Source organism: Apteryx rowi, unplaced genomic scaffold (assembly GCF_003343035.1).
Source record: "Apteryx rowi isolate R43461 unplaced genomic scaffold, aptRow1 scaffold_591, whole genome shotgun sequence".
Taxonomy (NCBI): domain Eukaryota; kingdom Metazoa; phylum Chordata; class Aves; order Apterygiformes; family Apterygidae; genus Apteryx; species Apteryx rowi.
The window spans coordinates 465,124-489,288 of NW_020450862.1; the positions used below are offsets into that span (position 1 = coordinate 465,124).

General features: G+C 39.0%; 1 protein-coding gene across 1 annotated transcript in view; it reads right to left on the reverse strand.

Moving 5' to 3' along the window:
• Positions 1-2,921: 2,921 nt before the first annotated feature.
• Positions 2,922-24,165, reverse strand: part of RGS22 (regulator of G protein signaling 22) — a 57,702-nt gene continuing 36,458 nt past the window's right edge. The window contains exons 15-25 of the mRNA XM_026082797.1: positions 22,498-22,590; positions 21,814-21,980; positions 18,756-18,918; positions 17,971-18,129; positions 16,058-16,120; positions 13,917-14,078; positions 10,868-11,047; positions 9,162-9,323; positions 5,359-5,466; positions 3,587-3,689; positions 2,922-3,064 (exon numbers count right to left, since the gene is read on the reverse strand). Of these exons, the coding sequence (XP_025938582.1) occupies positions 2,922-3,064; positions 3,587-3,689; positions 5,359-5,466; positions 9,162-9,323; positions 10,868-11,047; positions 13,917-14,078; positions 16,058-16,120; positions 17,971-18,129; positions 18,756-18,918; positions 21,814-21,980; positions 22,498-22,590 (1,503 nt within the window). The remainder of the gene's footprint in view (positions 3,065-3,586; positions 3,690-5,358; positions 5,467-9,161; positions 9,324-10,867; positions 11,048-13,916; positions 14,079-16,057; positions 16,121-17,970; positions 18,130-18,755; positions 18,919-21,813; positions 21,981-22,497; positions 22,591-24,165) is intronic.

Sequence of the window (24,165 nt, forward strand, 5' to 3'; positions counted from 1 at the left end):
ATTCATTTTCAGTTATATCACATGGACAAACAACTCAGACACTGAAGGAATGGAGATAATATCTAAACTGTGAGGAAATTAGGGGCTGAATCAATGATCTCCCTTGCTCCTTCTGTGAGGATATGTGAGTTGTATCTATAAAAGTGTGTTCCTTCCCTGCCAGCTGCTCTGAAGAAGCTGCCAATGGAAGTCCCATACAATTCTAGGTCCTTGGGCTTAAAGAGTGAAAAAGAAAAAGACTATTAGTTGTCCTTAGCACACTGAAGTAGTCCACATTGAAGAGGAAAGCACTCTCAAATGATCCTTAGCAGGTTGATACCTAAGAGCTCCAAGTGAAGGACCTGGACCTCTGACAATTCTCAGAGGGCTGCATGGCTCTTCCTCCTTATCCAGGAGGTTGGGAGGAGAGAGGAAGATAATCCCATCCCTAGCACTGGGATAAGCCCTAGGGAACTCAGCAAGCTGGAACACACTCATTTGCCTTTCCCTTACATGCGTTGCACACATGTACAGAAGAATGGAGCCAACAACTCAGTGGCTGGGGACTGGTGATTAAAGTGGTCTGAAAAATGTGGAGAGGTCTGTCATCATCTGCTCCCCTACCTAGCAATTAATTCTGCCTTTGCCCCACCTTAACTTCCCAAATAATCCTGTGGCCCTGGTCCCAACATCAAATCTGCACCTTACAACTGCTCTGATTCCCCCAGTTCATACAATCAGTGTGACTTCTCAGCCTCTCTTGAAGTTGTAAAAAGAAGCAAGAAAGAAGGGAGAAGAGCTCTCCAAGAGCTTGGAGCTCCTGCAGCCTTCCTGTTAGTATAGCCTTGGGAGGAATAACATTTTGCAAAAGTTATTAATCAGATCTGTTCCTGGTATATTTTAAGCCTTGCTTGGGGATTGAAACTCAGAAATGAGGCAGAAGGTGTACTTCAAACCAGGAATCAGACTGGATTTAGACCAAACCACAACAAGGTTTGATTTTATGATAGTTCAGAAACCTCATGAGTTATCTTTGATGAATAGAAGTTGCATGAATTGCAGAACTGAGATCCCAGTGTGCCAAGATACACTGCTTCAGAGCTGTCAATTCAATGCGCAGTGTTTTACTTATTCATTAGATCAGGCACTAAAGAACTGGGTTTGATTATAAGACCTTTAGAACCAGGACTGCCTACCTAATTGTTTGCACCATGCATACTTCAGTGGAATCTAACTCTGATTTGAGCCTCAAGGCGTGCCATTAAACAAATAAATAACACAAGAATCAGTATCACAGTCATGTTGATATTAAGCACATTGAAAGATGTTTCTTTTCTACCTTTGACTAATGTCTCATTCTTAATAACATTCCAAGTTGTTATCTTCACTGGAAACGTAAGTACAAACCTCACCAACACCTTATTTTATCTCTTGGCCACTTTCACTGAGTGTCTCAGCATCCCGTTCCACAGGGAAATTTTAATCTGCCTGCAAAAGGTAACAGAATATCATTGACTGTGTCATGACTGCTTGAAATAGTCAGAACAGGTCACCTACAAATGCATCAAAAAGTGTTAGAAAACATCTGAGGAACATGGCTTTCTGTGGAACAAAGTGGAGAGGAGCAGTCCCTTCAAGAGCAGCAGTGATCTTTTGCAGAAATCTTGCATCAACAGCAGAGTGGTGAGATGACTGCAGAGAGCAAGGTTGAGGAGAACCACCAGAGGACAGTGGTGCAAGAAGAGCAAACTATTCAAAGGCAGTGTGAACACTTGAGCTAATAGTAAGGGAAGGGTAGGGCAGGCAAATTTCCAGTGGAGTCTGAGAGCAGGCTGTAACTGAAACTAGAGGGAGAGCAGAGCGCACAGCTCCCAAACCTCTCAAGATCACTACTTTCTCATGGCATTAGACAGTACCACAGCCTATTCTCAGGTTTCASACAGTGGGATGGGTCAGAGACTGCTGGGCTGGACTGCAGCAAGGACTGCAGCTACCTTGGGGAGGTCCCTTTGAGCAAGGGCCAGGTTGGAGGTTTCTCAGCTTACAGGGCAAGATCAAACCCCCCCCTCAAGGACTCCGCATGCTGACATAGCTGCATATGGAGCACAGGGTCATAGAGCAGAAGAGCTACAGTACAAAAAAGGCATAAATGCATGAGATATAGTAACATCTGCAGAGGTGTATAAGGTCCAAGGCAACTGTGTGAGTTTTACCTGCATCTAGGGGAGGTGATGAGAAGGCAGAAAGAGAATATGAGGAAATAAAAGAACAAGAATTGATGCAATTTTCTCCTTCTCCTGGTCACACACAAAATGCTGCCACAGGAAGAGTATTCAGGCACTGGGAACTTTAGGAACAGTAGGGAGGGCAGGATACTAAAATAGCAATGCTAAAGTCCTGAAATAGAAGATGAAGGAGGAGCAGAGAGGAAAGAAGAGCAATAATCCAAGTTCTATTAATTTTTTTAAGTCCATGTAATTTCAGGGTAGACTTAAAATCAAAACAAAACAAAACCTCCAGGGAACTCTCTCATCTAGGAATTCAAGCTTTGAAGCAAATTTTTTTTCCTTTTAATGGAACTCTCTGCTGTCCCACTCCTTTTTCCCATTCTAATGTTTAATCTGCTTCAGCAGAGCTGATCTATTCCTAGTTCTGTGTCAGGCCTTTGCCAGTAACTCCATGGGGTTTGAGCTTCCTCCAGTCACCTCATGCTCTTAGTTAAAGTATTTCAACTGGAAAGACTAGATTACATTTCAGAGACTGCCATTTTGCAACAGATTTCCATCTGGCTAAAAGACAACCATGTCTGGAGTGAAAAATAATCTTGTCTTCATGGTGAGGCTGTACAGCTTCAGTTAAATGTTAAATCTGGAATGGTACAATTTACTAATAATGAGCATCAGCATTGACAGCAGGAAAATTAGCTTTAAAGAATCCAAATTTCAAAGCACACTATTGGCAATCTGGTACTCACTTTCTGTTTCTCTGGGAAGATCTGAGTGTTTCTCCAAAATCGTACTACTCCTTGGAGAAAGGATGAATTTTTCAGAGCTGCATGCCTTCAGCAAGGACACAGATGAGGAACCTGCATATAGAAATAAAAACTAAAATGGTGGGAAACCGAACTGTTTAATATCACATGCACTATTTAAGGAACAAATAGGTCATAAACTCCTTGGGGAAGACACTAAGAGGATATTCACAGCTGATACAAGCTTGAGGCAGCTCCTGGTAGATCCCATGAAAGCATACTGACAAACTGGTGAAAGTTTAATTTGTTTGGTTACACATAAGTTGCTAAAGTACTAGAATCCAGGGAGGTGAAATATATGTGACCCAGACAGGTGTGGAATGAAGAAATGGACTTACTCCCCTCTGCAACAGGGCATGTGCAGTATAGCCAGTGCAACTTTCCCTTTTCCTTTTGTAGAAAACTTGTCACTCATCATTCTGGTGCAGAAAGCAACTTCCCTGTTGACAGGGTAAGAGAGGCAGTGGCTTACATATGCCACTCCAAAGGAGAGCAAACAACCAAAGCCCCTATCCTGAGAAAATTTCACCTAAGCTATAACCTTGTCCTCCTAAACTACAAAACTTGGTTAATAACCTGTAAGGAGTGATGATGAATTTTTCTCCAGATCTTCTTGCATTTTAAGGAGTATTCTCTCCTGCTCCAAGGCTTCTATGTACTTGGAATAGGACCAGGAAACCTGCAAGAACCATTAAAAAAATCAGCCTCCAGACCATGTCACTGGTAGTTGATGGTCCATTTTAATAGTGTGACAGAAAGCTTATGTTATATCCCAGTTACTGACTAATCTCAGTTATTGAAAACAGGTGTTCTGTCATGACAATACTGTAATCATGGGACAAATAATACTGTCACAAAAAAGCAAATCTCAAAACACCATTAGATGAAGTTTAAGCTGACAGATCTGACGCTTATATTCTTTTATCATCCATCCCTAATTCTAAGTGACATTCTCTCTCCTTTCTTCTTCAAAGCTTACACACAGTAGACCTTTCCCCTTCCAAAATTTCAGCCTTTTGTGCTGTTGAGGACTTTAATTCATGTTATCTCTCTGCCATATCTCTTCAGTGTGCCTCATCTCAAATCCAAAATATCTCATTAACATCACAGTTCTTTCCACCTAACCTCTCTAGCAGCATGCTGCTACCACTAGAGATGGATCGTCTAGGGATGGCACCCTCTCCTCTTCTAAGGAACAAATGTTGCTCTTTACATTGCAACATCCCCAGTTTCAGGCTCAATGTTCAATGTTTCAGGTTCAAATCACTATGGGAAGTGTACTTTTATTTGRCCTTTTTTTCCTTACAACATGAAAAGCTTGAGGCCAATTTTTCATTTTGTGATGCAATAAGAAGAGTTTGTAGCATCTTCCTGGAGCAGCAAGGGGCCAGGAGAAGAAACTGGTCCAGAAGAGGTTATTGCTCTTTCTGCAGTTATCTGGCCTCTTCTTGAAGATTTAGGCATATGGTATTGATATACTTGCCTGGGAATCACCCAGCTTACTTTTTTCTTGACATAAATATAAGCAAAAATTACAAAGGTCCATTTAAGGGATAAGACTATGAGCTTAACTATGTAATTTGCACTTTGGCTTCAGATTTTGAGTGAATTTCAGACCGCCTATTTCTATATTCTGCCATCGCTAATGTAATGCCACGGAGGAGCTCTATGGAATTGAAGCACTGAGCAGAGTGGGATTTACTCCCGCATCACATGCTACAGCTGTGATTATTTGATTGCACAGATTCCCCATTATATCACAGCAGTGTCTACTCAGCTCTGAATCATCATTTGATATTCCCAAGGTGGCAAGTCTGTTCTTCTTGTTTCTCTAATAAAATGACTATTACCCTTCACTACATGTTTGATGCATCATGAGAGTTGTTCTCAAAGAAGTACTAGACAACTAAGTTACTTTCTGTCTGATTTTATATTCAAATACCTAGATTTACTAAATGAGCTCAGTTTCAAGGTTTGACCTATAAGCACAACAGGACTCAAGCTTAAACCAAATTCTTTCAAGAATTTCCCCAGTCATACAAAATTTCTTATTCCAGATTGAACTTCTTTTCCTGCAACTTATCTTTAAATTAAACCTCCACACTTAAATTAAAGGGCTTGATATTATTAGATATTGATACTTCCTAGAACATAAATCTTCAAAAAAAATTTAAGATATGATAAGGCAGGTAAGCTTCTAAACAGCAAAGTTAATGGTAGAAGAATGAACAGTTATTGAAGAATCATGTAGCAGTAGTATTCTAAGCCAAATCCTACCTTCCCATTCTCCCAAAACCATTTTATCTCTTTTGAATGGTGATATCTGTAGCAATATGTTTATTAGTCACCTGCTGCACGTATCCATATGGAGATGATGCTCGTCTTCCCTCCACACCAAATTTGTCTCCGAAAACACTGCTTGACAGACTGAGAGCTTTTTTCCCCTCTCCTTTACCCTGCCAATAATAGTAAGAACTCATAATTAAATGTAAACAATAACTGCTGAGCTAAAGTAAAAAGTAAAGCCTGAGGAAACAAAATTGTCATTTGAAATGTGAGTGTCATAAGCAGTATCATTTTATACTATGGACATACTTTGGACAGAGCTTTCTAATGCCCAGGTTCATAATTCATCACTTCAGGCATACTAACAAATAGAAGAAGATACTGCTTTTTAAAGCATTTCTTTGCCCTTATCAAGTTTCCTGACCCCTGGGCTCCTGCCAGCTATCTTCATTTCCAATTTCAGACCTGCTCCAAAGGAGTGAGTTGTAGCTAAGGGAGAGGGTGAACCTGCAACAGAACATATTGTAAGGACAGAGAGGCCATTATAAATCCTCTAATCTGGCCTCCTGTATAAATGTGGGACATAGGATTTCCCATGGTTAATTCCAGCTTCAAGTCCAGCAGCTGTGAATGAACTACCATGTATATATTAGAAACTTAGGCAATCTCATTTAAAACATTTACAGTGATGGGCAAGGCATTGTAATCCTTGGTAAATGCTTGAGAGATTAACTATTTGCCTTTTTCATGTTTTTTTAGTGTTTTATTAAGGCTTTGCTTTTGCACATTCTGCCTGATGATCCCAAAACTCTTTATGAACATTGATTAATTAGCCCCACAACATCCCCATGAGACAAGTAACATAACTTGCCTGCTCCATGTTGCAAATGAGACAAAAAAGGAGAGGTCATATGGCTTCCCAAAGTCACTCAGGAAGCCCCTGAAAGATCTGGAAAAGGACCAGAATATCCTAATTCCTTGCTTCCAACAAGCCTTTTCCTTCATCATCCTCCCCACTGTCCTACGGATCCATCATCTGTAATGGAGACTTTGGGGCACAGACCTGCCTAGGCAGCATGGTATTTATCTTCTCTCCAGAAGTAGGCTTATTAACTTCAATGAGACACTCAACTTAGGGACACTAACGCATAAACAGAAACACTGTATATACTAATATAATATAGTTTATATTTGCTATTTTAAAATGAGAATGGAGAATTAAATAAGTCCTTTAATAACATCTTCTCATAATAAACTAGGCAAAGTTATGGCAATGGCATATTTCTTGATGTTACACCACTTACTGACAAATAAGATTACTACTAAGAAGCTTAAAGAGCGATGGAGCAAAGATGGAAAAGTAAAACTAATGCATATGGCTTTAGCCTTCCTCTGATAAGAGCATGGAAAGAATAAGTGCAGATTTGCAGTTAAGTTAATACTATTTTGTACACTTGAAAGCTAAAATTTCCAAATCAACTTTGGAGGCAAAGTGCAATTTTGTATGCAACCAACTACAAATACTGACTAATGATATTTAAAAAAGAATGTGTCATGTGTGTCTAGCAATTAACTGAGGAGCAAATGCACAGCCCAAAGATGAACCCATATAGCTGTGCCACACCAAGGGCAAATATATGAAAAGGGAGAAAGCAAATCAACCTTCCCCAAAGCAACATCTTTAAAACAACCATTTTAGCTCAATATTGAAGCAATCGCATTGACTATTCCAGCTTACTTCACCCCATACCTACTCATTCGTGCCTTCCAGAGGCTGTGCTTAGAAGAGGTCTCAGCATTATACAGCACTTGCAGGGCTCCCTCACTACCAGGAAACCTTCAATAGGTCAGATAAAGGAGCTGGATTTGTTCCATAAGTGCCAAGTAGGCACACACACAAAATATTGCCATAGCCAGCTAATACCAAGAGAAGTCATGCACCATTGTCCAGTGACAACCTCCTTGTCTACCCGTGTTTTCCTTTGCACTACACCATGGTCCAGCTGCCTTATCTAGTCGCTTCAGAAAGTGAGGAGAGCCCAGCTAGATGGGCCACCCCAGCAAAAAGTTTGTGGGAAGAGAATGTAAAATTCCTCCCTGAGGACTATGGTTGTTTAGTTTTACACGAAGAGCAAAAGGCAACTGATTTGAGAAAAAAAAAAGTAAGAAAAAATAATATCATTTCCACCCCTTGCCAGAGGCTTCCTCTTCTTCTGCATGAGCCTGGTGGGTGCAGGGGAGCAGGAACAAGACGTTGCAGGATATGGAAAACACTTCTATCCTAAACCTGACTTTAGGAGTGGCTTTAGGAGTTTTGTGCACTGCCCTGTCATGGATACTTTTTCCTCGGTTGTGCTGAATCAATTTGTTTGAATAGTTATGCAGTCACTGAAGGGACAGAAGAGAGGAGGGAATGGGAAACTCTTTAAATAAAGAAAGGAAAAAGGGTTTCAAAGACTTATCTGTCCCTCCTATTCTTTTGAGAGATTTTAAAGGTAACTTGTTTACTGATAATTTTTTGTGAAAAGAATAGTCTGTAAACTGTTTACTGAGCTGCGTTCTCTGCCTGTCACTTTCTAAAATTTCTTACCCTATTTTCCAGTTAAGAAGAGTAATTCACCTTTCCCATTTGTTCCCCATAAAAGCTAGGCTTTTGCCCTCCTGGCCAAGATTTTATTTCCTTGATCCTAATCAGAAATCTTATAGACAGGCAACAAACAGATGGAAAAAATAAGTCTGTGAAAACACAAAAGTGCATTACTTTGAAATATTGCATTCTTGCACTATAAGTATTGCCAATGGCCTTGCCAGACATTTCTGTATGGAGGCAACGTGCTTTGGAGAAAGGAGCATGAGTTCTTGGATTTTAGACTTCACTTGACATTGCTGTGTGGCCTTGAGTAACACTTCACTGATCCTCAGTTTTCATGTGTCTAAAAAGAGGATAACAAAGTGTACATGTTCTTACAGGCATATGTCTTTATCTATCCAGGTACTCATGTGGTTCTCATCACCAGTAACATCTCAACACATGCATACATGGTATTTAAAATATGTAAAGGTCTTTTAATGCTACTTATGATAGTTTGCAAGTCCAGTAATTTCTCAGCCCTTACAGGAATGTTCTCTCCTCAAAGCTGGCCAAACAATTACATTTTGTGAAAAATAAACTTTTGCAAAGCCTATAATCAATAGAAAAAAATCCATTATATTTTAATAATAAAATTCCAAGAAAAACAATTTTACAAGCAAGCATTCCGCTCTAGAGGTCACAGTTCTGTTAATGCACTGAAACTGTCTGGAAACTCATTGTGAGAACTCTTAACAATTTCATGGTCAAAGCTGGGAAATATTCAAGAAAAGACAAAGAGTATAAAGAGCAATTAGCACATAAGTATTTTAAAAAATAATGTGCAGACTTTTCAAGGACTCTTTCTGAAAGATAGATATGAACTCTCTGTTTTTTTAATAGCGGCCCCTGAGGACTGTAAATTCTGAAAAATGACAGTATACACTGAAAGTGCAGGCAAATCTACATTTACGCATTGTACACATGTAGCATATATAGATTTTTTTTAAATTCAGCTCCCTTTTCCACTTTTTCCCTTTGCACAAAAGATAGCTAAAATACATTTTCCCCTCTGCTTAATAAAAGGAGTATGCCATTGACTCATCTGCTTCAAGTTAAACATATGTATATGCATTGGCAGGATTGGGAACTAATTGTCCTCGGAGTGGATCATATGTAAAGCTTGCGTTCTAACAAAAAGATTTCGGTAGCTTTGAATCAGACTGAGAAAAAGGATATTTGAATTCCTATATGTTTGCTCATAAAAGAGTGTATATGCAGTCTGTCAGCTCTCACCTGAACCTCTGTAAGCCTTACCTCTGCTGTTTTGCCTTTCTTCTTTTGCACCTGTTTTTCTTTTTTTCTCTCCAAGGCAGGTAAAATTTTGTCACTGGCCAAATTGCTTCGAAACTCACAAAAATTTTGCCAAAATTTAAACAGAAGAGCAAAAATAGTCATCTGAGCAGAAAAAAAAGAAAGTCTATCTCGACTGCATTAGGAAAACAGAAAACATTTACTGTAAAATAAAATGTAGTTTACCATGAGAATGAAATAACTTTTTTTTTTTGAATACACAGCCCTGTTCCTCCCACGTACTGTGTCCTGACATTTCAGCCCAGCTTTGCTCGGCACATGCTTTTCATCAGTGTGTTTATTACTGGTGAGAAATCTTCCTAAAACACAGTTAAAAAGCACTTTCTTTTTTTATATTTCCCTAAACAATTGTTTGCATTAATGAAAACATCCATCATTTTTTACAAGTATTCTTGATAAAATATACACTAGTAGAATTGCTTTTGCACCACTGTTCTGCTCAAGTATTTCAAATATTCTGTTCATTAGGGAGAGCTTTTTTTTTCCTGCTTAAGAGAAAGGAAATACTTTTTTGCCTCTGGAAAGGCTCTTAAACCACATTACAGATCTATGAGCAAATCYTGGATAATTTTTAAATGATATAATCTCTCACAGGGTCTTTTTTGAACTAGAATAAGAAAAACAGTTTTAAAAAAGCAAACAGAGGGGCTCAGTGCATTCTATTGCTGCACGTACTAAGGCCCACATTTTTCAAGTTATTTAGAAGTTTAACTCTCATTGAGAAACTTGGCTTCAAAGGGAGTCAAGCGTGCTCAGCACCTCACTGATTCTGGCGCAACCTACTCAAAAGTGACATCTGAGTCACTATCATATTCCAGTTGCAACTTTTTTGCCAAGTTCTTCCTTTGGTTTTGTGCTGCATTTCTGGAATTCACTGTGTTTTACACAGGCTTAACTCCTAAATGAGCCTTCTTGTTTCTCCTAGGATCCGTATGAATCCTTCTCTCTGATGAACCATTCATCTCTTGAAATCCAAATATTTTATGGACTCACATTTGATTTTTAAAGGTGTTGATGGCAATTTTATAGGAAAAGAAGAGGAATCAGCTTTATGGATTTTAGAAGAAAAGTCATAAGAGATAGTAACCAGGAATCCGTAGTGAAGTTTCACAAATCGTCATTAAGGCTGCTTAGTACAAAGATCAGGGAGAAAAAATTGTCTATAGCCATTGAACATAAACCCTATGTTATAGGGAAGGGAAAGACATTCAGTAAGCTAAGCTGCCTTTGTCCTTTACTGACATCTACACATTTTTTTATATTTATATGAATGAATCCTCTAACTACAAATTACTTCTCTGATGTTAACCAAGTGGTAAAGAACAAGCAGTTCAAAAAATGAAAAAAAGGTCATCCACTGCCAGAATTCCTAAAACAGGGCTGTATAATACCTTTCCAGGATCAGCTAGCTGACAGAGATTGTTCAGTTTATTGAGCAGTTGATATCTGAAGTTTCTCTGTCATCTCCACCATATAATCTGTATTGAAATGGATGACTACAATGTTCTACTTTCTGCCCAGGCTTATGTAGGGAGTCAAAATTTTCATGTAAGCAACAAAGATTGTTCCTAAAATCAGGCACACAAATTCTAGCCAAATCTGTTACAGAGATTCTTCCACCTTTTTACCTGTGCCTCTCTAAAAATGTAAGGTCCTAGTTCCTTCCTGTGCTCCAAAATCTTCTCTGCTTGTTCAATTGGGATGTCAATCTGCAGAGCTGGTGGTACAGTGGAATTAATAAAGCAGTTGATAATAGCTGTGATCTTGTTTTGGATTGTGGCATTATCACAATGAGAATGGCACAAGTCCTAAAAGGTGAAAAACAGCAGTTTCAGTCAATGTAGACAGAGAGAGAAGACTCTTTACAGGGGGCCAGTGATCAAAGAATAATAGTCATAAAAAATTATAAAAACAGATTTCTTCAGCACAATAGGACCAAATTCTTATAGCAAATGTGGATGGTTACAGCAACAGAAAAAACATTAGTGGGACTTCTGGTTTGCAAATGCAGATACAGAGCAACTTTAAGCTCTGCCTGCGCATTCTGATGGAACAATACAGTTCATATCCCTCATTCAATCTAAGCACACTACTGGCAAATAGGAGGCATTTCTGAAAAGAGAAACACACCTACAGGTGTGAAATGCACTGATTTTCATGAGTCTGCTATGACTAGCATAGCAATGGTAACTAAAAATGACAAAGATGCTCTACAAACTCCAAGAACAGAGGGGAATTACTTAGGGTGGTACAAGGTATTATAACCACAAATGATGGCACAAGAGGGATAATTTCAGCTACCAGTACAGTCTTCCATTCACTGAGATCTTCTAGTTTCCCAAAGCTTCAGTGTTTGAAATAATTCTGTGCAGGGTAGATGGAATTCAAAACAAACCTGAACTTACAAGGGTGAGATCTCAAAGGAACACTGGGGATTTCCTATCCTTTTTAACGCGATCCTATTGTTCTTGTAAAACCTATGATTACTGTGTTTTCACACTGTTATGATGCTACCAGTGGATTTTGACAGGAGAGAAAAATCATTCAAAGGACTTCTTTCAAACCCTTCAAAATACATGTTTTCCATCTATCCATAAACATCAAGAAATTTTTGTAACACTAGGATATTATCACATATATCTACTAGAGACACAATGAACACTAGAGAAATTACAGGAAAAGAGCTCTCTAAATGAAGAATAAGCATTTAGTTTTGGTAGAGGAGGCTGGATATTTACTCTAGAAAGAAATTAAAAACAGGGCTTTTAACCAGAAATGTGGTATGTGAAAGAGCTGTTTTGTTTTATTATGAATACTTTTTAGTTTTGTAAAGGGAGAAAAAAATGATAACAGTTACAACGAAGAAAGTAAGGCAATACAAAAACATATTCAGTATATCCTGAGAATATATTATGGCTTCCTTTGCTCATCTAATACACAAGAAAAGACTGTGAGCTGAAGTAGGAGGGAAGACAAACAAGCCATTAGCTATGAAGAAGGATGAAACGTGAACATAGACAAACACATGGAAATGATCCACAGAGTTATATTTCCTCATATTTGTTTGAGAAAAAAATTATTTTTATTTTTTATTTGTCCCAAAATGTGCTGCCAGCCCAATAGGTTATGAAAAGCAATACAGACATTGACTTCCAAAGGGACTTCTGCCTAAACAGATGGCATGATAGGGCTCAGAAAATAGAAGTGCTGCCCACAGCTTTGGCAGTGTTCCTCCAGTTCAGCCTGACCCACAACGCTCTGGCTACTCCAGCCCTTTGCTTCTATAAAGAGCATCAACTGCCAACCATGACGAATCACGTGCATGTGGAATTATGGTCAGATTGTACTTTTTCTTGATAAGAAGACAAATACAATTAACATAAATGGAGGAGAGGGGGTGGGACATAAAACAATGAAGGCTTTCTTCAGAGAGCAGTTCCACAAAGAAAACGGTCTGAACTACACTCTACATGGATTTGCAAACAGTTTCCATTTTCCCCACGATGTAGCAATAAAGAGTCACAAATCTGGAACAGCACCAGATATTTGAAGAAGGAYTGATGTCATGTAACTTCAAGTGCCTTTCTAGTCTAAACTACTCTTTCTGTATTCAGGATCGAGACAACAGCATCTCCAGAGAGTACTGCAGTCTATGAGTCTTCCCCTTTGGGTTAGAAACCGCTTGAGGAAGGACTGCAGTCTGGAAGCAGAGGGGCGCCAGCTTCTAACGTAGACCCCTAAGTCAGAGGCCTAAAGCTAAACACTGCAACACACCCACAGGTCCGCAGCAGGATCTCCAAGTCCTGTTGCAGCACCAACTAATCTCCTACCATGCTCCCTAACCGCGTGGCTGCCTTGTGCACGTGGGCTGTGTTCAGGAACCCAGGAGAGGCTCTACTTACCTTCCCGTAGCACTTTTGGATCATCAGCAGTGCAGAGGCAAAAGGAATGAGGAACAAGTGAAAGAGCCACAGTGCCCCTGCATCCAGCCCAGGGTGCTGCTAGGGGCAACAGTGGGATTTAAAAGCATGCTCCTGAGGTTTCTGGTGGTGTGTCACCTCGTGTTGTAGCAATTTCACCCAGGGGCAAGTATCTGGGGGAGGGGCAATCTGTGCTGACATTTGCTCCTGGCTCTCCCAGCCCATCATGTTTCACATCCTCTGCTGCAGTCAAACATGACTGCACTGAATAAGGGAGCTGGTGTCTGCATTTATACACTTTTTGGGTAGCTACTATTTTTCATTTGTGCATTTGATTGCATTTAAAAGTTGTCTCTGATTTTAGAGGAATTACCAAGTTCAGCAATAATCCTTCTATTTAACAGTCCGAAACTATAAAGAGAATGAACATTTTAATGTGCTCATTGCATTTTGAACTTCTGAACAGATGTATAGCAAAATCTGGGCATTAACTAGTTAACAGTATCTGTTTAGAGACTCAGAAGAATGTTAGAAGAAACATGAAAAAATACAGAGGTAATACATTCAAGTCATTTAAAATAGTAACCTTGAAGAAGTGAGGATTTTCATGGAAGAAAGAACAGTTAAACAGTGAAGGTTTTACGATGAACAAAAAATGCTTAGAGATATTATAGTTAAAATTCTCCTAATCTGCAGTAATGGATGCATTTGCTTACAATTTGAATGATGTTCCTTTTCTTCCATTTTACCACCATACCTTATACTTCTGTACCTCCTGCCAAAAGAGTACTCCGTTTGCCAGTAGGTCTCCTTTCAGTGACACGAAGCGTTGAAACTGATTTGCTGTCACTGGATTCAACAACGCTTTGCGGAAAGCAATTATTTCCCTAGATGAAGAAACCCACTTATTGTCCACATGCTGTCAAAAGAAGAAATAAATGCACCAAATAAACTTTGTTTCAAAAAGCAATAACAAAGGCATTAGTTAGTGTAAACTGTGTGATTYTTATCTTTGCACTGACCCTAACTTTCAGTAGTTTATGACATGGATACAATAGAATTTGGCAAGGTTTCACTTCTTTCTTTCCTTCTTTTCTTTCTTTTTTTTTTTTTTCCAGTTTGGTTTGGGCAACATTTTTTGGAAGACATGATGGGAGAGGAAATGACTGACAATGATTTAGACCATATGACTACATACTATAAAGTATGGAAACAGCTATTGTTATTGATTATGGCAACAGGCTACTTTTCTAGAGAACAGTTTGAGTTTTGTGCAAACAAACAACAAAGAAAAAGGAACAGACAAACCACATAGCTAAAAGTTGTAAAATGCTTCTGACAGGGATTGCGCTAACAAAATGAGCTTTGAAATGTGTTGCCATGATCACCAACAGAAGCTGGAGAATCTCCTCTCTGTGGAGGAGAGCTACCAATAGTAAAATAGAATTTAAAGTCAACGAGACATTTTGGTGCTGCAAAGCACAGAGCAGTGGGCAGCCAGGAAAGGGTGGGAGAGGGAGATGGCTCGTGCAGGGACAGCTTTTTTGCAATGCAGTTCAGAAAGGCTTGCCTTCCTGAACAAACAGTCCTGCGCAGAGGCGCAGCCAGACTATCCCCTTCTGCTATCAAATGGATGAATGAAAACCATCTTGTAACATCGGTATAAAACTCTCAGGATGGAGCACCGTTCAATGGTTAGCATGGGACAGGAACGTTTTTAGTTGTTTTGGACAGTCTTGGAAATCTAACCCGATTCTAAACTAAAAGCCTTTCTACAGCTTCTCTTAAAAGCGTAAATTACATGTAGTCTTCTCCCGCAGAGCCTGAAAGTGAGGAGACCCTGCCCTTGCCGGAGAGAGCGAGGTGGTTGTCCAAAGGGTCCTTTGCATTAAAATAAAGATCAGCTTAGACGATAAAATGGCATCTTCCCAGCCCTCCTCCAAATCATCAAACGTGTTCTGTCCAAAGTAGTAAGATCACTGTGACCAAGATTTAGGCAACTTTGAGGAAAAATCATTTTGGGCACATTCATAAAGAGAAGCACAGAGCACTGCTCCCACCCCTATACCAATCTACAAACACTGCTTATCTTATGGGTCAACAACCCTAAAACAAAACATGGAAAATTACCATCTTCCTGACAAACAGATGAAGAGAAAACTCGGTTAACAGAACCCACATGCACTTTGGATCCCTTTTGAGCTAATGGTTTGCATGGATAATTGGTGACCGGGTCTCCRGTTTGATTTCAACAGACAATAAAAGTTCAACTGAATAAATGTACACAACTTGTATGTTGGCAATCACAAAGAGTTCACTGCTCTTCAAGAGAAAAAAACTGGCAAACATCTGATGAAATGTATTATTACAGAGGTTTAAGATGTTTAAAATTGATATTATCTCAATGCTGTAAGATTAAAATACAATTGTAAATGAAACAGATACTGTAAGATATGATTAAACCTGCCCACTCCACTGCATACTTCACATTCCCTTTTGTGTCTGCACGTAATCCACTCGCAATAATAAATAAACTACCAGATGCTGGAATGAACAGCTTGTCCCAATAAGTCCTCTGCATGCAAAATACAGATAAATGTGAATTAAAGGTACAATATCAGTTTGAGAGGGGTTAAAAGTGCTCCACACTTATGTTTTTTTCAGGCATGACTTCTCCAGCCAGGAAAGGAGAGAAATTTATCATGGCCACCCAGTGGGGAGCTAAGTTCATCAGTAATGTGAGTAATCAGTCCATTGTAGCCAGTAAAATCATACCTGCTTTTGCCAGAGTCACATTTGGGCCTCACATTGTCAACAGGGGAATCACGAAGGATGTGCAAGGTACAAACAGGAAAGAATGAAACTGTAGACACAAGAGGCATAATAAACTTCACTTGCCTTCCACATCCTAGTTGTCTTCTCCTTCTTCTGGATTAGGAGATCTTCAACTATGTCCCTTATCTATGGTTGAACAAAAGATTATCACGGTGTTTTCTAACTCTTCTTATTTGATGCTCAGCCCCCTAATAACTGAGACCACAGTGGTAGAATAGCTGATACATCTTCATTCGCATCTTGATACATGAAACTTGTGGCCCCACACTGAATGCCATCCCTTGCTGTTAAGCTATAAAATGAGCATCTGGTCATTAAGTCTGGGGAGTTAGAGAAGACAAGAGGTAATGGCAATCAAACTGCTTTCTTTCACTGGTTTGCCTTACCCACACTGTTTTGAGGACTGCTTAGGTTGGGAACAGATTTGAGGCTATAATGGGTTTTTTATACGAAATGCTTTTAGTTCCTTTGGACAGCTGTATCAGAACTACAGACTTGATCCTGCAGCTTCTTTGTAGCCAAAATACCCCTCAAATCAAGGGCAGATTTTCTGAATAAGGACTACATAGCATGCCCAGAGTGTTTGGTCACTGTGAAATATGAAGCCAAGTGGAGAATGTCATCTGGTTTCACTTCTTCTAAAATACGTTCTTCAAAGGACCTTTTCATCCTCTGAATTTGCAGTAAGAAAGAGAAGAAAGCAGTGAGACTTAAATGGAGTTAGGAAAAGACTAAAATCTCATTAAAATTATGTATTTCCTGTAAACTGCTTATTAGACTTTAATGCAGCATTTTTCCAAACTGCAGGGCCTACTCACCCTGCAGATGCAGGGCAGCAGGTGCAAGAGGAGGCATTAGCTAAAAATGGAAGCAGCTTAACCTGGTTGCATAGTATTGTGGCAGGGCTCATAAGGGAGGGAAGCCTGGATGGCAGAGTTCAGCTAAAAAGAACAGAGGCTTGGGAAAATTTGCTTTAACATAATGTATTAAAACTGCAGTTTGGCTTACTAGAAACTACACTTCTCAGATTGCTTAGTGCTCTGAATGAATGGGAAAGATCCAGGTCATATGCAATTCTGACAACTTTTTGAACACCCTTGTTGTTAAAGTGATCAGAGAAAACAAGTTTTATGAGTCGTAGTGTGCATATCTGTCTGCTTGGTGGAATTGTCAAGTTTTCCTCTGCAGTCACATTCAYGTTTCCGAGCTCTTGTGGGATTCCAAAAAAACAAATCTTTTTGCAACTGTCACCAGCAGGATGATTTCCCCACAGAGATCCCAGCTACAGAGACACTCACATAAAAAGTCAGATGTAAACTCTGCCCATTCCCCAGTCTTTTGGCTCTAATGAGCCGGCAGGAGTGAAAGGCTTCTCATTCCCAGTTTTCTGACAACTTTTTAAAGTAACCCATTGGAAACCAGGCTTGTAGCAGCTAATCTCCCCACTCAGCAGAATTTTGTGGGACCTAGAGTCATTTCTATAGGCTTTGCCCCTCTGAATGGGAGAACACGGATGGTGTAATAGAGAGAGGTAATACAGTGTGGGAAGCCTGCTCATTTGCTTGTGTTTTTGTCCCCTTAGGCAAATCCTGTACACAAAGCAGCATTTCTTCTATGTGCAAGTGTATGACTTGGGGCAGAATGGCATCTTGAGGGTGCAACACTGTAGTGTGCACCCTTTGTACAGCAAAGGTTAGTTTTCTGCCCCGCAGGCTAGCTGGCAGCAGAGCAAACATCAGCTTCTTCAGATTTAGCATCTAACAATAATACTGTTAGCCATACTAAGTCCTCAGAGAAACTGCTTACATAGTTATATAGCTAAATGCTTCAACCTGTACATGCTAGAGCATCTCTTTCAATCTAAACTCAATGCGAGTTACAGGCTGCTTTTCCTCTGAACCGTTTTATCCCGATAGTAAACTGTTAGACAAACAAAAAACAATGCCTGAAGGTGTTGCAATTGTTAAAAAAATTACCTTTGCTTTTTCATCCGCCCCATGTTGTTCATCTGCCAGGAACAAGGGCAACCATTGTTTTTCTAATCTCTTCTGGACGTACTTCTGAATTTCTAGCAGAATCGCTGGAGAAACCTGATCATGAAGAATCTGTCCCCATCCTCCACCTGAACGCATTAGCTAAGCAATCCAAATACAATAAACACATGACATAAACTTTTGTGTGTACCAGAAGTCCTTTATCTCTCTACATACTTGATTTAGCAAAGCATGAGCTTAACTGTAAGCAAAGCATTTAATGCATGCTTACCCAAGGCTCACATGTACTTTTCATAAAAGGGAACAGATTACATTTGTCCCTACCTATAGTAGAATACAGACTCCAGCAAATAATACCCCAATGTGACTGAGTATCATAGGCATCATAGGTTTCATAGGCATCACGATATATTGGAGTACCACAGCTCAGACTTGCTATCTGTGACTTAGTTACTAACATACTAAAAAAGAAAGCTGGAATAGGTTACTCTGCCTTAAAGCCATTTTTTACACTTTTTCTGAGCTGGGCTGTGCATGCTCTGGCTGCAGCCTCATATCCAGATTTAAGAGATCATCTTTCTGGGAGGAAGAGCATAAACAGGAAGGAGGGATCCCCCAGAACAGAACTAGACTTTTAGCCAAAAATATAGATAAGATTTGAGGAGATAGCTTGGGGAAGAGTTGGGGGTAAAGCTGATGATGGACTCTTATCTCAGTTGCAGCTATTAGTGTAATTGTTCTTTATGAACAGTTTTGTACACTGGTACCTCTTCTTGTTGTTCCCTGGTAGCTGGACTGTTGGGTCCAAAGAAGTACTTTTTGTTGAGGTACTTGTTTTTAATGTCCTTAGATTTTTCCTCCCTTTTTTCTTTATCCTTGTGGAGCATCCTTCTGAACTGTTCAATGTCTAGCCAGCACATGAGATCCGTGCTATGAACAAATTTAAACAGAGTGTTTTTTCAATACTGAATTAATTGCATCAGCCTTCTAGGGAGTTATTAGTTTAACCACAAGCCACCAAAGTGTCCAAGTCCTAAATACCAAGTCAGACTAGGCTGAAATTTTATGTCAGCTGTTCTTTGCTAGATAAGAACATACCATCTGGTAAGACCATGGCACTTGCTGAACAAACAGATCAAAACATATCTTAGGGATCTCACTCAGGCTCCCTCCTGGAGTACCCCTGGGAGGGGCAACCTCCTCCATTTACTGCCGCTAAATCCAGCAGGGACTGTGAATCAGAGCTGTAATGCAGAGCTCACAGAATCAATGAAAAATGAAACAGATGGGAATTTGAATCAATATTGCAGGCTGTGAGCCACCAAAAGATGAGTCAACACCCCCCTGCTCTGCCTCATCTGCTTAAGGACTTCAGAGGAAGTTGCGGGGATGACAGCTGGGAATGTCGGCCCCTGAAACCATCTCCCTCTCCTACCCCATGTGAAGTGATAGAGGTTGTGAGTCAGTCCACAGGCAAGCAGACAAAAACAATTTATGGTGAATTTTGTTTCTAGGGCTTTTTGTGGTTTGCCTTTTCATAAATTACTGATCCCACTACATATTTCATTATTCATAGTAAATGATAAATAATCTCCATATGCAATTCTTGATCTATACATTATTCATAATAATTTGAGTGTATATTATCAATCTGAGCTTGCTTTAATGGAACATATATTGATTTTGTTCTATAACCGGAGGACAGAATGATTGAACAGAACAGAATAAATTTCAGTTTAATTTATATGACTATTTTCTGACAGTATCTTACCATTTGAAGTTTTGTGACCATTTTAATGAGCATATTTACTCTATTGGCAGCATAAAATATGAAACAGTAAATTCAGATAAGTCTGTTTCGTCTTTCCATTCTGTTAATAACAACTGGCTTTTTTGAAGTATTAATCTATGAGCAAAACTTTCAAAAGCATCTAACTGATTTAAGAACAGATGTCCCCCTTTCAAAAGTCTTTTGAAACTCTTACAGACTTAAGTTCTATTAAGACTGAAATTCTTGAGCAGAAGTAGTTGGAAAATTTCAAAGGGAAAAAAGTTTCATTTGCTAGTTTGTCAAAATGTGAGAATGTTCACCCAGTTGCAAGCAATCTAAATTACTGTGATTTAGAGAGTCACCTCCCTTGTCATCTAACCATGCTAAATGACCAAATGTGTCCATCTTACCTGAAAAGTAAAATATATTACCTTAAAGTTTGTTAGCTTAAACCACTTACAATAGTAACTTATACTGGCATACTCTACTTTTTACATGCAATAAGCCAGGAACACATGCATAGTCAGTTATTCTGGCAAAACTGACAAATGGTAATCCACTAAGCCAGAGTAACACTAACTGTCCTGCAATTGTGTGTGAATACATCCTATATATTTAACAAAATATTAATTAATGGAACTTGATTAAGTTTCTTAACAGAACTTGTGTGCAGGTACTCAGCAGTCTGTCCTCCATGAATCTTGTAACTGGCCAAACAGAGCCATAAATTTTGATAAAATGGCAAATGAAACATTTTTTGTTTGTTGCTGAAATTTTCTGTACTGCATTAGTTCTAGGATCCCTTCAGCTTTTAGTACCATTAGGCATCTTTAGTATGTCTGCACTGAGCACTAAAATGCTGTTTTTCGGAGACTTTTTCAAATATTATGGATCAGTGATTAGTAAAGTAGTCCCAGAGAATATTCAGCATATCCGTCCTGGACCCCATCTCAGCAGGTGACCTGGTCTCTGGCAATTCCCACCAGTTCCCGAGTTAGAGAGGAAGTCTGAACAGCTAACTCAGACTGGCAGTGGCATTGAGCTCACTTAACTGTAGACACCTGCAACACAGCAATCTCCACCTAAGCTCATTCCCTACAGTTGTTTTGTAGTCAATGAAGAGAAATATCCATTTTTAGGTATGATTCATCCAAACCATTTTTAGATGTTCTGTCAAAATTAGAAGAATTGTGCCCTGAAGCATGTATTTCTCTCCCTGACTACAAAGGGAGCCTCTGATGATAAGCAGAAGTGGTAAGCATGCAGACTTGACCAGAGGATCCTTTGCTAGATGTCCGTCTCTGGACACCTTTGAAAAAGCTGCCCAACATCAAATCTGAAACAATAGTAGCGTTCATCTAGAAGCAATAGCAATATGCAAAGTATCAGCTCAGGGGAACCCAAGTTAAAGGAAGGAGGCAACAATTAAAGGACTTGCTAGCAGTTACTTATGAAGTAACACTTGCCTTTTCCCAAAACAGGGTAGAGATTAGTGTGAGGCTAGGGAAAAAAGCAGTTATAAATTTGCATTTACTTCTACTAGAACTTCCATCTAAATTTTCGTTTTTAAAACAGAGGGCTCAGCTTTTCAAAACCACTGCATAAACTGTATATGCTGTGAGCTGGTACTTAATTCTGTTCAGTGCAAACACAAAACTGCGGTTGCTCTCACACTGTGAGAATAACGTGCCTGTGTTCTATTAGTACATTTTTGTAACATCCAGCTTTAATTTTTAAAATATACTAAATTCAAATTGCACTAACAGGATAAACTTTTACTTATTACAAGACGGTTGCTGTTCTCAGGTGTTTGCCACTAATCAAAGCAGAAATTGAAAGCTGAACTGTACGACAATCATTTTACAACAGGACACTTTTTACAAAAAGCAGTTAAGACGATTCCATTGTCTCAACAATGTGCATKTGTATTTCATAAATATAGATACACATTAAAAAATGACTAAAATCCAGGAACATTCAGATAACCCAAATTCCCAGCAAAGATTTCTTCTGAACGAAGAAACAAGTAAAATAATAATAATGAAAAAACATACCCAGCAGAACGCTCATCAAGAAAAACCCGGAACTGTTCTAACTTCAGTTTGTCGTGGATCAGGTCACACAGATTAGGACCTGCCAACTCTTGGGGAACTTGGCACAAGTCCTGATCTTTTGGGAGAACATCAGGGCAGGTTGGCAGACCAGTGTCAGCAGCAGCACTCTGGTGGAAGAAATTATTTCAGTTGGGTAACTAATTTCTTTGTCTGTATATTTTGCTCAGTCTCATAATCCTACATTAGACTGCTTCTGTCTCCATAGAACAGCTTTGTGATCACTGAGAAAACAAATTGACTTAATGCTCCCATTCTTTATCAGCTTTATTTTTATGTTCGCTTTAAACATATCAGTCCGTGCAGTTTCCATAATCAAATAAACCAATACATAACTGTAATTTACTTGAAATCAAGGAATTTACTCAAGATTAAGGACTGAAAATACATTCCACAGACTTTAATGGAAACTATCCCATCAACTCCAACCATAAAATGATCTGATATTGATGCAACTGACAGAAGAACTAAATTTGTAATTAACATAATGGTGGCTTTCAATAGTAGAAATCAGACTGCTCGCTTCTCCAAACTGGCATGCAGTCAGTCTTTCATTGCTGATACTCAAAGTGTTAACCCTCTCTGATAGAAAAAGAATTTGTTTTTGTTAATAGGTACTTATGTTACCTCATCCTTCTTGGAAACACTCTCTTGATGCAAAGCCTGGAGCTTTCTAAAGTACACGGAGTCCAGCTGTCGAGTTTCTTCCACCAGCTCCACCTAATAAAAATAATATCTTATGTCATCTGCACAGTACACATTATAGAAAGATGGAGAACTGGACAGGCAACTTGCCAATGACAGTGGATAAAAAAGAATACATTTGCCAATAATGAGACAGATGTTTAGAAGACACTAGAAGTCGCATCCGTGTGACAAACGAATCAATTAAAAGCTCTGGTAGAACAAAATTGTATTTTAGATCTGTGCAGAATCACATGTGGAGTTCTACAGAATACCACTGAATAGCCTAACTGTATCTTTAATGAATGAACTTCATAATAAAAAATTCTAAATTATAATGTGATAAAGCATGCCAGGTTCAACTGATTACCTGTATCGGCAAATTATGTGTCACAGTGCCATGGAGAGGCAAAAATCCCGGTCTGGAAACTATCCCTCTCAGTGGGAAATGACACAAAGATAGGGTGCCACATATTTTCAGAAATAGGCTTTGAGGCAAGGAAGACACCTTACTAGAATATCTAAACAATTAAAGTGAAAGCTTTCAGATTCTCAGTCCTGTCCCCTCCTTCGGTTTTGTACCAGTTAATGTCTTAGAATAAGAAATTGTGCATGGTAAGGACTCATGGCATTTTTTAACTTAATTAGGAGCAGTACGCATATAACCTGATTAGTTCTCCATGTTATGTGCAAACAGTTGATTAGAGGCATAAAGGATAGTTTGGTGAACCTCTCAGCTGACTAACCCTTTCAAATCTGGGTTTAGGATATTTAGCAAAATTGAGCCAATTAGCATACTGATTAGCAATCCCATTACAAAGATTAGAAACTACACAAGAGTTTATGTGCAAAATAGAGGAGAGTTTTTAGATTAATATTCATTATGCTTTTGTCTAAACATGAATAGCACACTAATCACCGTGTTATCTGAATGCCTTCAGGCTCAGTGTAACTCTCTTCCACTGTTATGCAGAGCTTTGGGGTATTCTTTCCTTTAAAAGAAAGTGTAGTTTAAAAGGAAATAGGAAAATAATTTAAAACATTTTTCATAAACTTTAAATAGAAAATAGATAGAAGCAGCCTGAGAGTCAATAATAAAAAACTCCCCTGTTTTCATGTTTTGCTTAAAGATAAAAACGTAGATACATACTGACTCTGTCACAAATAAACAATTTTGCACTCACCTAATTCTTGATAAAATATCTTGTTTCATTATGGGCCAAATATATCCTGCTGTATGGGAGAACAAAGCGGGAGAGCAGAGCCAGGGACTGGACAAAATACAAAGCAGACCTGTTCTTTGTGTCTGGAAGAAGTGTGCCTAATGCATCAGCCTGCGCCGCGCCTCAGAGAAGAGACTCCTGCCTCGTAGAACAGGTCATCTTATGTCTGTGTAAAATAACTCTTCACAAACAAATATATTGTGCATTCAAAAGGATTTCGTTCTGTTTTTCATGCTCTGATTAAGATGTTTGTGTGATTAGGGCACTGAGAAGTCTGCACGTAACTGAACACTTGCAAAGCATCATCTAAACCGAAAGGGTAATAGGAGATTATCCCTTGGTTAACTCAAGGAGATATAACCTGACACATGCATTAACTTAACATAAA